The sequence below is a fragment of the Lytechinus variegatus genome, chromosome 5 (genome assembly GCF_018143015.1).
Source record: "Lytechinus variegatus isolate NC3 chromosome 5, Lvar_3.0, whole genome shotgun sequence".
Taxonomy (NCBI): domain Eukaryota; kingdom Metazoa; phylum Echinodermata; class Echinoidea; order Temnopleuroida; family Toxopneustidae; genus Lytechinus; species Lytechinus variegatus.
The window spans coordinates 10,910,722-10,925,903 of NC_054744.1; the positions used below are offsets into that span (position 1 = coordinate 10,910,722).

The 15,182-nt window shown below is 36.7% G+C and overlaps 1 protein-coding gene across 1 annotated transcript in view; it reads left to right on the forward strand.

Annotated features, from left to right (window-relative positions):
* LOC121415316 (leucine-rich repeat serine/threonine-protein kinase 1-like) overlaps positions 1-15,182 on the forward strand; it is an 87,246-nt gene that overhangs the window by 27,431 nt on the left and 44,633 nt on the right. Inside the window, exons 3-4 of the mRNA XM_041608495.1 lie at positions 1,464-1,539; positions 2,857-3,027. Coding sequence (XP_041464429.1) covers positions 1,464-1,539; positions 2,857-3,027 — 247 coding nt within the window. The remainder of the gene's footprint in view (positions 1-1,463; positions 1,540-2,856; positions 3,028-15,182) is intronic.

The window sequence follows — 15,182 nt, forward strand, 5'->3', positions numbered from 1 at the left end:
GTCATACGATTGACTACGGTATGAAACTAATTTGGCCTTTACTCCAAAATAAAGGCTTGCAATCTTTCACAATGGTTATATTATTATTCTTTCAATTAATTTCAACCTCTAATAAAATGATATTTTCCATTCACATTTTCAGAAAATGAGCAAAATGTGATCTGTTTCAAAATCGGAACGCAAACAGTCGTAAGGTGTGCGGTGGCCTTAATATGAACCAGCTGGATTCATATCTGGGGAATGGTTATTTATGGATTTTCTTTTTTTTTTCACTGATTTATTTGCTCTGATCCAATCAGATACAAGGATTTCAGTAGCTTATAACAGGTTTATTTTTTTCATGAAATTCTCCCCTTGATTCAGCGATAGGCAGGTAGGGCTTGGGAATTCCTCACAGGGAAATCCTACTTCCTCTGAAATACCCACTTTCTAAATGTATTTATAAAACCATGAACTTGGGTGAGGTGCGATCAGTTTCTGCTGTACAGATTGTCAAGGAAACATACCAAAATATCTTCAGTTTGAGAAAGAAAAATCTGCAGTTTGTGAAACAAAAAATCTTCAGATTTTATATTTCTACATACAGGGGAATGGTCTGTTGTCATTATTTTATGTAATTGTGTATAACTGTCTATTTGGGGCATTGTTTTATAGTGCATGATATTCATATGTAATGAAATTGAAATTATCAATAACATCAGCAAAATGATTCTGAACAACTTAAATCAATCATCTTGTTTTGTACAGTACATGTACATGTAGTGTATATCAGCATTTTACTATCCGTGTATTACCATGGAGCTATTAAACATAGCTCCATGGTAATACTATTGTAATACATGAATATTTTTTTTGTTCAGTTTGGGTTTCTTCTTCTTCCAACAAAGTACAGGCTGCAAGATTGGGTTACACTTGGTAATTCTGAAGGTTCGTAATTCCGAAACACCTAAATTGCCTATACCTCGATGTTCGTTAAGCCAAAAACGTGAGGGGTTCGTTAATCTGAACATTTGTGGCGTTATTCCGAAGGTTCGATAATCCAAAAACGAAATAAGGTTCGATGTTCGAAGGTTCGGTAGTCCGCAAACGAAATAAGGTTCGTTGTTCCGAAGGTTCGTTAGTCCGAAAACGAAATAAGGTTTGTTAATCATTACGTTTTTGGAGCAACGAACCTTTGGAATTACGAACCTCATTTCGTTTTCGGATTAACGAACCTTTGGAATTACGAACCTCACTTTGTTTTTGGATTAACGAACCTTCGGAATTACGAACCTTCGGTTTAACAAACCTTCGGAATATCCAAACCTTTGGAATAACGAAGCTTCGGAATTACGAATGTATGCGGGAAGATTGATATAAGGAAGAGTGGGAGAGTAATTCACATCACCAGAATCATGCTTATCAATCTGAATTTGGAATTCTTATCAACTGTGGAATGATACAGTATTTGCTTGATCACACAGGGAAGGAGTGCACTGGAGGTGGCTACTACTGAGGGTCATCTAAATGTTATCACTAAACTGGTGGAAATGGATGAAGGTAAGTTTTAGATCTTTCTCACTGTATAACTTCTAATTTTTCAAGTTAGCAGCTCACTGTATATTTGGAATCAAGGTTTTTGATATTGAGAGGTTTAACTGATTTCTAACTGGAGAGCTGCGTATTTTGTCCAACAAAAGACAATAAATGCATCGACATAGCTCTATGAATCTTCTTTGGGCCCCCCTAATAAAAAAGTAATGGCTGCCAATTCCAGTAGTCTGAATGATTCCCATCCTGTAGAATTAAAGGTCAAGTCCACCCTAGAAAAATGTTGATTTGAATCAATAGAGAAAAATCGAGTGATAATAACTCTAAAAATTTCATCAAATTTGGATTTAAAGTTATACTTATGACATTTTCAAATTTCGCTTATTTTTCACAAAACTAATATGCACTGTAACTTGGTGATATGCAAATGAGAGTCGATGATGGTCTCTTACTATTTCTCTTGTGCTTCATGGTTTCAATTATAAAATGTTTCAATTTTTACAGATTTTTGGGGAAACTTGACTGAACCAAAATATGTTGAAACAATGGCAATTTTACATATTTGGGAGAAATAAGACTTTGTTTCACATGACAGTGAGGTGAAAATTATTGTGATTCATTCATATGTCATATACTGAAAAACAAAAGAAAATGAGTGGATGATGTCATCAGTTGCCTCATATGCATATTGACAAGGATGTAGGGCTGGACTTGTCCGTAAACTACCGTCTTGGGCAACCACCCCTTTATGTGATGACATTAATCTGTGGAGAACTACCCCACAAAACAAGCACCCTGAGGACAGTATAACCCCCACCCTGCCTACCCAAATGAAACGTGATATTAATGATATTGTTGATAATACTTGAAATGATGGGGAGGGTGAGGATAATAATCAAGTTATTTTAGGAAGTAGTTGCCCATATAGTATTTGTCATTGAACATGCAGCTTGTTCTGGCGAGGGGTAGTTGTCTGAGAAGGGGGGGGTGCCCTTTTTGTCATAGGGAGTATTATGAGTGAGGGTCCTTTTTCCTTGAAGGGGAAGAATTGAAATCTTTGGAACAAGTAGGATTGTGTCGAAACAGAAAAATCAAAGAATAAGAACAAAGAAAGTTTGAGAAAAATCAGACAAATATTGAGATAGGTATGAGCATTTGAATATTGCAATCATTAATGCTATGGCCATCCTCCCATATTTGTCAGATTTTTCTCAAACTTTCGATGATCTGTTATCTTGTTCAAAGGTTTCATTCTCCTTAAAAGGTGAGTACTGATTCTATTTATCTGTGTTAGCATTTTATGAATCTTCATCTCCATGTTTCCAGGACTTCTAGAGGATGTATCCGAGTTGAAACTGCTCGTCTGTTGTGCCTGTAGAGAAGGGAAGAAGGAAGTGATAGACTACTGGTTGGATCACCTGATAAGACAAAGTCCTAGGCCTGGGCACCTCTTCTCTGAAGAACATGATCCCAATCCGCTTCTATCGGCGTGTCAAGGTATCATATCCTCAAAAGTTAACCAAACTTTTTTTAGGATGGGGGACGGGTGGTGGAGTATATGCATTTTTGTGAGTTTTGTTGATGAATTGTAAAGACAACTCGCTTGATACTGAGGCCATTGCTACATGAATTAGGGTTTTTCATCATTTACAAAATAGTATGTCACTCCCTTTTCTTTTCTCTTAAGTTGCCTGTTTTTTCCCCACCAGCCTTCGCAAAGGTTGCCTAAAGAAAGCTTTCTGCATTAATATTGTTAAGAAATAAATCTGCATTCAGCAGTGCTCAAAGACCTGAAGCTCCTAGGTATGCTCAATGGAGATATGGATGAATGCACATGAAAGGAAGTCTTTTTTTATCAAATATTATGATAAAAAATTCATTGAGACGCACAAATAAAGAGCTAGTGATAAAAATAAACCCCTGGGATTTCCCTTTAGCATTGCAGTGCAAGTATAATAGCAGGCAGTGCATGTTTGTGTGTAATTCAACCAGAAGGGACTACCATTTTGTACTTTTCTATCAAGTGAATGCTAACTGAAAAGGAAAAGGTATGTTTTAGTTGATATTTGACAAGTAGTCTTCATGCAGTCTAGATAAAGTTAATGCTGTAAAGTATCAGATGACAAATTCTTTACCTTGCAGGTAAGATTTGTGTATGTTCAGTTCTTAACTTTGTCAACGTTATGGAAATGTATGCCTACTTTATTTGTGTGTGTCTTCCTTGATGTACCCCTCAATATCTTATTGGATCCAAACAATCAAAAGAGGACCAGGGAGTGTGCACTGTTGCTTTTAATAGTGCTTATTGCTTGAGACTTTGGTGCTGAAGTTGGTAGTTATCAATGTTTGGGTTATTGGATGTTTTGGATAATAATAAGTATACCAGGCCTTGACAACGCATAAAAGAAAAAAAAATCATCTGTGTTTAGATTGCCAATAACTATTTTTCAGAGAAAAAAGGATAATACTGCCAGTCAAACCAAGGATAAATTATTTCCTGAATACTTTATAAAGAAACAATGGGTATATTTGGTTTGTATCCGTACTTTAATAAAGTTGATCTCCAAAATTCAGTCCTACTTGATCCCCAATCTGGACCAAGATATAGGTCCGTCACTTTGCTTTCATGCCTGAGGAGGGGGACACACCCATTGAGAGTGGATACCAGGCGCGACCATTTGGTTTTGAAAAGCATCCTAAACAAGCATTTTCCATATTTTGAAAATGCACCCCTTAACAAGTATTGGCATGCCAAACCCAACCCTTAACAAGTATTAGAAACAAAACGGTACCCTTGACAACTAATCCCTGAATTGACCCCCTAAATAGCGATATTTTAACTGTTATGATGTCATGGACGTCAGCTTTACCTCTACTTACATCGGGTTTAGTACCACCCCACCTCCCATACCTCTCTCAAATCAGACTCTAAACACACGTTGGAGCAAAAAATACATCCTTTATAAAGCATTTCAGTCTGGTTTATACCTTTGCAAATTTGAATGTAAACATGTAGCTTTCCTAGCAAAATATGTACACTTTTTTCAGTATTTTAATGTTTTTGACACCCTTATTATGTTATGCGTAACATGCCCTTGGAAACTAGAGATCCCTTTTACGCGTTTTTCTTTGGTCGCGCCTGGTATCCACTTGTTATAAATGGAAGTGCCCCCCCCCCTGGCTTGCATGCTGACCGACTGCTCTGTCCAGAGGAATCTGATTCGTTTCTAGACCGTTGCATCATGAAAGTTGTGCAGAAGAGACACCTACCAGTAGTGGCTCAGCTTATTTGAGAGATTGCATAATCTGTGACATTAATGATGGAGTAGTGCATTGATTTCATGTTTCATGGGGCTATTGCCAATAGTGCTGTATTCATGGAGTCTATCTAATCTGCTATGTGAGTCATTTTGGGGGACTCTCAGTTCATGTTCAAGAACTTATATTTTAAGAATAATACCAAACATCAGATGTGTAAATATGCCATGCAGTATATGTGCAAGAAAACTTTCCACTGATTTACTATGCATCATGTATCCCTATTGTGATAAGTTCAAATTAAAGCATTTTATAAGTTAAGAAACAGTGAGAAATAAAATTTCATTTTACACTATAGGCCTATTTTTTGTCAATAGTTGTTTTTGTAAATTTCAGATATATTTCATTCAATGTTACCCTTTATGAGTTTCACTAGTGCCCTTCAAATAATAACTCCTAAATTCTGGACTCTGATCATACACTCATTCTGAATAAGGAAATAATATTTTCCTGGTAGCGAAGGTCAGAATTTTGTGTCTAGCCTGCTTTATATCAATAGAAAAACTTGCTGCTATAGATTTGATACCAGAAGTACTGGATTTGATATTTAATTGATTGAACCATTGGATTTTACTACCAAGTACAACATGGATGTTACTGATGAAAGGTAAGAAAGAAATGAAAATAATGTCAGTGAGTTGTGGGGGATTTATGCTGGCAGAGAGGCAAACAGCCTGACATACTTGGATAAAATTCAAAAGAGATCTCATTTTGTACACACTGGTGACAAATTAAAACTGCAAAAATGTAGCTCTTACATGTATGTTTTCAAAATATTTGAATGAAGCAGAATCACCAATTAGTACAGAAATCCTCTCATTTTCCCTTCATTTTGTGTTCGAGAACTTCCTTTTGAAACTGAATATTTAATTTTACAGGTGCAGCCGTGAGAACATTGAAACATGATAAAATTACATGTACAGTATGTAATCAAATATTTGTGCAAGGCTCATTTAAACTCCAAGTTATGATGATGAAAATAATATGGAAACCTACATGTATAAATAGGAGTTTTATAATGTGCTTAGTTGACATTCTTTATCCCAATTCAACTCGTTGCTTTAGAATCTTTTATCAATGCACATAATATAAAAGTAAATTTGTTAAGTGTAGGATCTTCAGAATTTCATTGATTCCTTATTACATTCTAATTGACAAATACCATGTCAATTTCCCTATGTGATGTACTTGTACATAATGTAGCTATGTGCGTGTATGGAGTTTTCATGAAGTATATTGGCTAGATAGAGCTGAACCATTCAGATTTAAACGTTTGTTCCATTAAATGTGCTTAAAGGGATGAACATATTTTGTTAAAAAACAAAATGTCTGGAATACATGTTTGAGTCCCGGGGGGTCCACTTCCATTGACGAGTGGATACCATGCGCGACCATGGGGTCTCAAAAAGCACCCTTAACACATATTTTCCTTATTCTAAAAATGCACCCCTTAACAAGTATTGGCATGTGAAACCCTACCCTTAACAAGTATTGGAAACAAAAATGCTCTGGCAAGTATTCTCTGAGTTGATCCCCTAAACAAGTACAGCGATTATATTGTATGTCACGGACGTCGGTCGTCAGTTTTACCTTTACATTAGCCCCACATCTCGCGCAAATCGTACTCTATACACGTACTGTTGACTCTTGGGGCAAAAATTAGATCCTTTATAAAACATTTTAGTCTTGATTTTTTTACACCCTTGCAAATTTGACCCTAAACACGTAGCTTTCCTAGCAAAAATAGATACCCTTTTTTCATTATTTTTGTGTTTTTGACACCCTCACACCCTATCTTGAAAAAGACATCCTTTTTACGTGTTTTTTTGGTCGCGAATGATATCCACTCGTCAATGTAAGTGCCCCCCCCCCCTGGGTTTGGGTACATCCTTCAAACACCTATTTTTTAACCTGTTAGAGACTGGACTGAGCCAGCATGCATATAGTATACACAGGCTAGACTATATAATAGTGAAATCATTCAGTGTATTGTGTGTCCTTTGATCATATTCAGACCGGTGCTTATTCTAAGTAACTTTGATTTTAAGTATGACTTTTAAGTCGCTCTTTATACTGTTTGTGAAACAACACTCTGTACTGAGTCATGCAAATCAATTTGATTTCCATTTAGGAAAGAAGAGGCCACCTGGCTTTACAGCCTCTCAATACATGTTAAGATGTTTATTTCAAATTGAAGTATGAGGATGCTGATAGAGTCTAAATAAACTTTTTTCGGACTTGACTGTTAAAATGGGGTTTGAATTTGAACTATTTTGTTTTACATTTCTAGTATAAAAAGAAGAGCCATCATCTGCTTACGCAACCAGATTCATGCAAAATTGAGTAATTTCAATGTTCATCGCTAAATATAATGATTGCTTCCTTTTGTGCGCCCATCCTATGGGACATATCATGGTATCATGTTCGGTGTCCGTCTGTCTGTCTGTCCGTCCGTTAACTTTTCCTTGTAAACGCGACAACTTCAGTTTAACTTAATCTATGCTCATATAATTTGGTGTATATGATACTAGCATGGATTTCAGGAAGCCTATTGATTTTTAGGTCAAAAGGTCAAAGTAACAGTGGCATGTTTTCATCTGACTCTTCTGCAGTCCTTGTAAATGCGATAACTTCAGTTTAACTTAACCTAGCCTCATATAATTGAAGGTGTGTGATACTAGCATGGATCCCAGGAAGCCTATTGATTTTGAGGTCAAAAGATCAAAGGTCAAGTTCACCCTGACGTTTTCATCTAACCCTCTGAAGTCTTTGTAAATGTGATAACTTCAGTTTAACTTAACCTAAGTTCATATGTTTGGTGTGTATGATACTAGCATGGATTTCAGGAAGCCTTTTGATTTTGAGGTCACAAGGTCAAAGGTGAAGGTCACAGTGACATGTTTTCATCTTACCCTTCTGCAGTCCTTGTAAACATGATAACTTCAGTTTAACTTAACCTAGGCTTTTTTTTTAATGTGTGTGATACTTGCGTGGATCCTGGAGCCTATCGATTTTGAGGTCAAAGGTCAAGGTCACCCTGACATTTTCATCTTATGCTTCTGAAGTCTTTGTAAACGTGATTACTTCTGTTTAGCTTAACCTAGGCTCATATAATTTGGTGTTTATGATACTAGCATAGATCTCTGGAATTCTATTGATTTTGAGGTCGGAATGTCAAAGGTGAAGTCATTACTTTCCACTTTTCTTGCTTGACCAATAACTCAATTTTTCGCGTTACAGGCGAGCGTATTATGTGCATGCCTTATACCCCTTTCATAAACCCCATTAAAATGAATTAGGCGGCTAATAGCAGCATAATTTGGTCGTAAAATTGGAGGAGGACAAGAGTTATCCGCATTACTCTGATGCTGCTATTATCCGCATAATAGCAGCATCGGGACAAGATTTTGAGTTTATGAACGCATTTCCAAATAATGCGGATAATTGCCATGGTGCGGTCACAAGGTCACCCTTTTCCAACACAACCGCATCGGAGGGGGCGTGTCCAGTTGTCATGGCGATTATCCGCCTTTTTCAGGACAGGCGCTCGTAAAAATAATGCGGCTTATTTTCGGAGTTTATGAACGCAATTTTTATTGAATTATCCGCATTACTCTTAGGCGGCTAATTGGAGGATAGGTTTATGAAAAGCGTATTAGTGACACTCTTGTTAATCCTTTAGTTTACTCTTGAATGAGGTACTTCATTATTAATATGCTAATAGGATTTCAGCATTGTGAATGTTACTTGCAGCTCTCTTCTTTGAGCGGTAAATATGTAGAAGCACAAGCCCTGCTCAGGCCCAATGACTGGCAATGATAATGCATACTGTCCACTGAGCTCATTGTCAGGTGGGAGATCCTTCAGGGGAGATGTCCGGGTATCCCCAACGATGTGTGAAGACCCTTGATATTAAAGGGAAATGAAACCTTTGGAACAAGTTTGCTTGTTTTGAAACAGAAAAAAAAGGGGAATAAGAACAAAGAAAGTTTGAGAAAATACGCACAAATAATGAGAAAGTTATAAGCATTTTAATATTGCAATCACTAATGCTATGTAGATCCTCCTATTGGCAATACAACAATTTTTCTCATACTTTTGTTGATCTGTTTCTTTGATTTTTCTGTGTTAACACAAGCAATCTTGTTCCAAAGGTTTCATTCTAGGTTGTGTTGATAAAGACTAGTCTAATGAAAAGCTGTCTGAAAAGCAATGCATTGAGAAGGTAATGATCTTGGCATTGTCCCAATGTTGGCCTTGATTCATCTCCAGCTCACACATCAAATCAGTCTTATTCATGGAAATTACATTAGGGACATCCAGTCTTTTCCTGTATTTCATTTAATGAATAGGGTCCACAGTGAAAGTTACGTGGGTACAGACTGAAAATTATTCAGTGAAAAGTTGGGAAAATGTTTAGAAACTGATCAGTAAGATTTATTCAGAATTTTGTTTAAGCCAATGAATTATGCAGCACAATGTATATTGATGGAGCCCTTTGCTGTGTTCACTTGGAGAATGGCAAAGTATTTCCCATTGATTGTGAAGTAAAATTTGATGAAATTTTCAGTGTTATGCTTGTTGGATTTTTCTCTTTTTACTCGATGCAACTTTCTGTTGGGGTGGACTTTTCTTTTTTTAAGTATTCTTGGAAAAGATAGAACTATAATTGTGATTAATAAAGATAAGTCATACTGGTATCCATATTTTCAATTCTTTGATTTATGAGTGCAATAGACAATACTTCATGGGATGAAAGATGAAATGATCCATTCAACGAGGCGTAGCCAAGTTGAATGGATCATTATTTCATCTTTCACCAAATGAAGTATTCTGTCCAGTGCACGAATGCAAAAACATTCATTATTTGGTTTATATAACATGAGCGAGTGCAATGGACAAAATCGTGTGGATCCAAAATTGCACGATGAATGGATCCAAAATTGCACGGTTGATGACGTCATTGCAAAATGGGCTGAATGAACGATATCAAACAACCAATCAAATCACAAGGATATATCTAGGTGTCATATAATGCTTCATACTGCAAAGTTGGTGCTATTATGTTTTGTTAATCACTAACCACTACTCTGATGAGTGCATATCGTTAAGGTGCAGTATAGTCTAGTGCAGTGTGCCATGATCAATGCGTCTTTGAATAATATAATTTTTTGTCTGGCCACCAGAGGTGAATTAAGGCAAGACTTAAAGATCCAAATGTCGTCTGTCCGTCCGTCAAAAACATGACACATAACTCCGCATCCGAAAGTAACTTTTCAACCAAACTTAAATGGTAGATGTACTTAAGTGACCTGCATGTTATGCTGCAGTCAGAGGTCTCATGTTAAGGTCAAAGGTCATTTTCAGGTCAACGTTGAAGTTTACATGCAAGACTCTTATGACACAACTCAGCAACTGTAAGTTATTTTTCAACCAAACTTAGATGGTAGATGTACTTATAGGGGACCCCAGGGGGGCCACTTACATTGACGAGTGGATACCATGCACGACCAAAAAACACATAAAAAGGATGTCTTTTTTATGATAGGGCACGTTAGATACGTAACGTGATAAGGGTGTCAAAAATAATGAAAAAAGGGTATCTATTTCGCTAGGAAAGCTACGTGTTTAGGGTCATATGATTTGCAGGGATGATAAAACAAAATTAAAATGTTTTATAAGGATGTCCTTTTTGCCCCAACACTATGCGTTTAGAGTCCGATTTGCGCGAGATGTAAGGTGGGGCTGTATACTAAACCAAATGATGTGTAAAGGTAAAACCGACGACCGACAGACCTGTGACATAACAATAAAATATTGTTTTACTTGTTTAGGGGTTCATTTCAGGGAAAACTTGCCAAGAATATCATTTTGTTTCCATTACTTTTTAGGGGTAGGGTTTCACACACCAATACTTGTTAGGTCATTAGGTCAAGGTCATTTTGAAGTCAACATTAAAGTTTACATGCAAGACTCTTCCATCCCAGTTATTTCACAATCAACTTTTGATACAATTTCTGTTGCGTGCCCTTGCAAATCACGATATTTCTGGTCACTTTCAAAAGTGGGCGAAACACAACATCACTCATGCCTTGTTGTTGATAAGTACCTTACAATCAACAATAAATCTGTAATTGCCCCAGCATATAAAGTGCTAGATACGTGTATTTTAAAGAAAAATTTGAGTTCTAGGTTTCAATCGTTCTAAATATTTTTGCAAGGACGTATTTTGGAATTTTCCCTTTAAAATGCTTCCCTTTTGGTATAGCATATCTTTCCTGTTCTTGATAGGCCATAGTTGTCATCTTACACCCCCTCAGCGGAGTACTGGCAGTACTTCCTGAGTGTGCGCTTCCTATTTACCTTGCATACTATGATTACTATCTAAACCACTTTCAAATAATCCAAACTCATTGTTTTATCTTGATGTATCACACATCTCTATAAAAGCTTTTCCTGCTCTGGTCTGGTCTGTATTTCTTACTTTTGCCTCGGCTTTGCTCTAGTCTGATATAAGTGGATTATTATGATACGTTTTATCTATAGATACGACAAAGCATAGTAACTGCTTCTTCCGCAGTGTAAGTACTTAAAATTTATTTACTTACTGGTTCTGCTTTCCGCCCTATAGTTCTGAAATACTTGTGACTCTTCTTCAGCTTGTGCATAGATGTTCTTATTTTTCTGATGCTTGTCATTTCTTTTGTCTTTACTCTTTGGTGGAAACCACCAGGTGGGTGTTTCATAAAGCTGTTCGTAAGCTACGAATGACTTTACGCACGACTGGTGATCCTTTCTTGTGCTATGTGATATCCCTATGTAATAGATTAATAACCTAAGAACATGTTCCAGTCGTGCGTAAAGTTGTGCGTAACTTTACGAACAGCTTTATGAAACACCCACGAGGGGGGTGTCTCACAAAGATTTAAGTATGACTTAGAGTCACACTTAAATGCCGAGTTGCGTACGGTATGAAAGGCCTGACCGCATTGGTCAGATCGTGTCATGAGAACGCGCACTACCGTGTATCTATCAATAAGATTGCGCGTTGCATATCATGTACGCGTCGGCATTTAAGTGCGACTTAAGTCATACTTAAATCTTTGTGAAACATCCACCAGGTCTTTTACGATATAGAAAACACATAAAAACTATATTAATTATTTTTCAGTCACTTAGGGTATTATTATCAATGCATTCAGTATAAGACCCCAACAAGGATGTAAGATAAGAACAATCTGGGAAAGTATCTGTTCCAGACTTGATTAGAAGACATGGAAAAGAAATTACATCCTATGAATGTTGGTACCATATATACAGAGCTGTCAACTGGTAGGATTTTGTTAGATTTTTAAGGGTAAAGTGACGCTAAATAGGATTTTGGAAACTTGTAAGAATGAAGATTTTAGGCTTGTAAATGGGATTTTTTTTAACAATTAAGGTTTGCAGTTCTGGTTATAAGAGTATATTTACAAAAATATTTACAAACGCAGTTGAATTCAAGGACCCATATCTACATTTGTATCTATAGCTTTTCAATTTTGTTTGATTTCTTTATAAACCATACTACATGTGTGTATGGTAAATGGTATACAGGTTCCCAAAGTAGCACCACGCTCTTGCCGATCGATTGCCTTGAGGTTTTGACATAGCACCACCAATATGTGGACAAGTATTGATCAGAGGGGTGAAAGATTGCCCCCCTCAAGACACCTCCCTATTGGTCCCAACTAAGCTTCCAGGGGTTGTTAGCTCATGATTGGAGCTCTGGGGTTGCCTCTCAATCCTCACACATCATTCATACTCTTATTAGTGGTGACATCATTTGGGGGTTCATGTTCATGTGCTGCCTGCCCTTGGGGAACCTTGCTTCTAATGAACCTTCTTCCCAACCCTTGGAGCTTTATTGCGTTATGAGCATCTATCCTGCTAGATCCTCGGTCTTTCCTTGATCGTATTCTACTTCCGATTGCATCTTATCATCAATATAATGTTATAGATCATGTAATTAATTTATTGGAATATAAACTGTTTCGAGACAATATTTCTTTGAAAGAACCATGTGTGCGCCAATTTTCAACATTGAACCAGTTGAATGAAATGGAAAGTTCCTCTACTATAAATTACTACGTCTCTGCCATGCGGTATTCCTTAAATGATGTTTGGATATCCTTATTGGTCGTATAATTTGGATTACAAATTACAAATTTGGATTCCTACAATGTCCATATATAAGGTGAGTAATGCAGTCTGCCATTTCTTTTAAACTTGGGAATGGATATTGTTACTGGTTATATTAATCCCATGAATTACAAAAAGTACTGGTAAATCATGTGATGGAAATATAAATTGGATTACAAAAGTGCATTTCTTCTTGATTAGTGCATTTCTCAGTTCAGAGCACTGATAAAATTCCAATAGGGAGCTTACCAACCAACAGTTCTATTAAAAATAAAAAGTCAGGAAATCTGGGAAAAGGGTCATTTTTCATAGGGTTAAATTCTCATACGGTTACCATTCTTCATAATCAATGAAAAGAGCTACTTTTCATGGTCCACAATAGATGGCTAGTTATAATCAAAGAAGAGGGTCACCACTAATTGACAAGAGGCCATTATTCATAATTTCTAATGAAAAGGGTTTACCTAATTGAGTATTCATAAAGTTGACACTTCATCATGAATAGTGAATTGCTATTCATGATGAAATATCAACTTTATGAATACTCGATGAAAACCCTTTGATTACGAGTAGTAATCCTTTTATCTTACTATGATTATAGCTACCCTCGCTGATTTTGAGAATTTAATGACTATCTTCTCCCAATTTCTCTAATTATGACCGATGTGTTGGCTCAGTTGGCAGAGCGTCGGTCTCACAACTGGGAGGTCAGGGGTTCACACAAACTCCAGCCGCGTCAGACCAGAAGACGTTAAAAGATGGAAGTTGCTGCTACCCTGTTTGGTGTTCAATAATTAAAGGGATAGAGCCTTGTTGATCTGGCACTGCACAGCGGCTGCTGGGCCCACGATCAATTGGGCAAAACAAATTTTCGGAGTAATTCATTTCTGGTGTCTATTTCGAACAATAAAATATGGATTTTAAGATTTTTATAAAATTTTAAGATTTTAAGATTATTAACAACCATTAATCCCCTTGCGAATATCAGCCCCCTTCTCACATTATGACTAGTGACCCTCATTCCATATTATGAATAGTGGTCCTTATGATAAATGATCCTACTAGATTAATAACCTTGATTTTGTATTTGAATGGTGCCCTTTTGATTAATTATCTCATGGTACATGAAATAAATATATTATATTGGAAGGCTCAGAATGGAATACCAGAAATATTCCAAGAGTTTGGGCAAATATTCCACGAATTGCAGATGAGTGGAATATTGTCCATAACGAGAGGAATATTTCTGGTATTCCATGAAAGAAAGCCATCCAATATAATTATTCTCATCTATCCCACCCCTAGCAATCAAAAAGAGGGAGAAATTTGATTAAACAAGTCACATCACTTATCACATTCTGGCATCATCACTTCATAAGATCAAATTTGGTCATTTGATTGACATGCGACTTGCATAAGTTCATTGTGGCGTCATTGAGTGTCTTTGTGCTCTTATGCTGCGCACCGCATTGCTTTCATTGTTGCATGCGTTGTATATTTCACGCATTCGCGCATGCGCACTACACTGTTGAACATGCTCTCACATTCAATAGCAAATTTTGTAAAGGAGCCTATGGGATATTCTTTGGATTTCGGTCATTCTAGGGATCTGCTCTAATACTGCACAGGCAATCGATGCAGACCAAAATATGCGTTTTTAATGTATGGCTAAAATGCTCTATAAAGATGATAATTATATATGATTTATTATTGAAATAGAATTCTTGAAAATATCATTAATTGAAAAAAGTAGTACTTTGTACATTTTTTGTCTCACCTGCGAAGCAGAGTGAGACTATAGGCGCCGCTTTTCCGACGGCGGCGGCGGCGGCGTCAACATCAAATCTTAACCTGAGGTTAAGTTTTTGAAATGACATCATAACTTAGAAAGTATATGGACCTAGTTCATGAAACTTGGCCATAAGGTTAATCAAGTATTACTGAACATCCTATTAGAGTTTCATGTCACATGACCAAGGTCAAAGGTCATTTAGGGTCAATGAACTTAGACCATGTTGGAGGAATCAACATCGAAATCTTAACCTGAGGTTAAGTTTTTGAAATGTCATCATAACTTAGAACATATATAGACCTAGTTCATGAAACTTGGACATAAGGTTAATCAAGTATCACTAAACATCCTGCATGAGTTT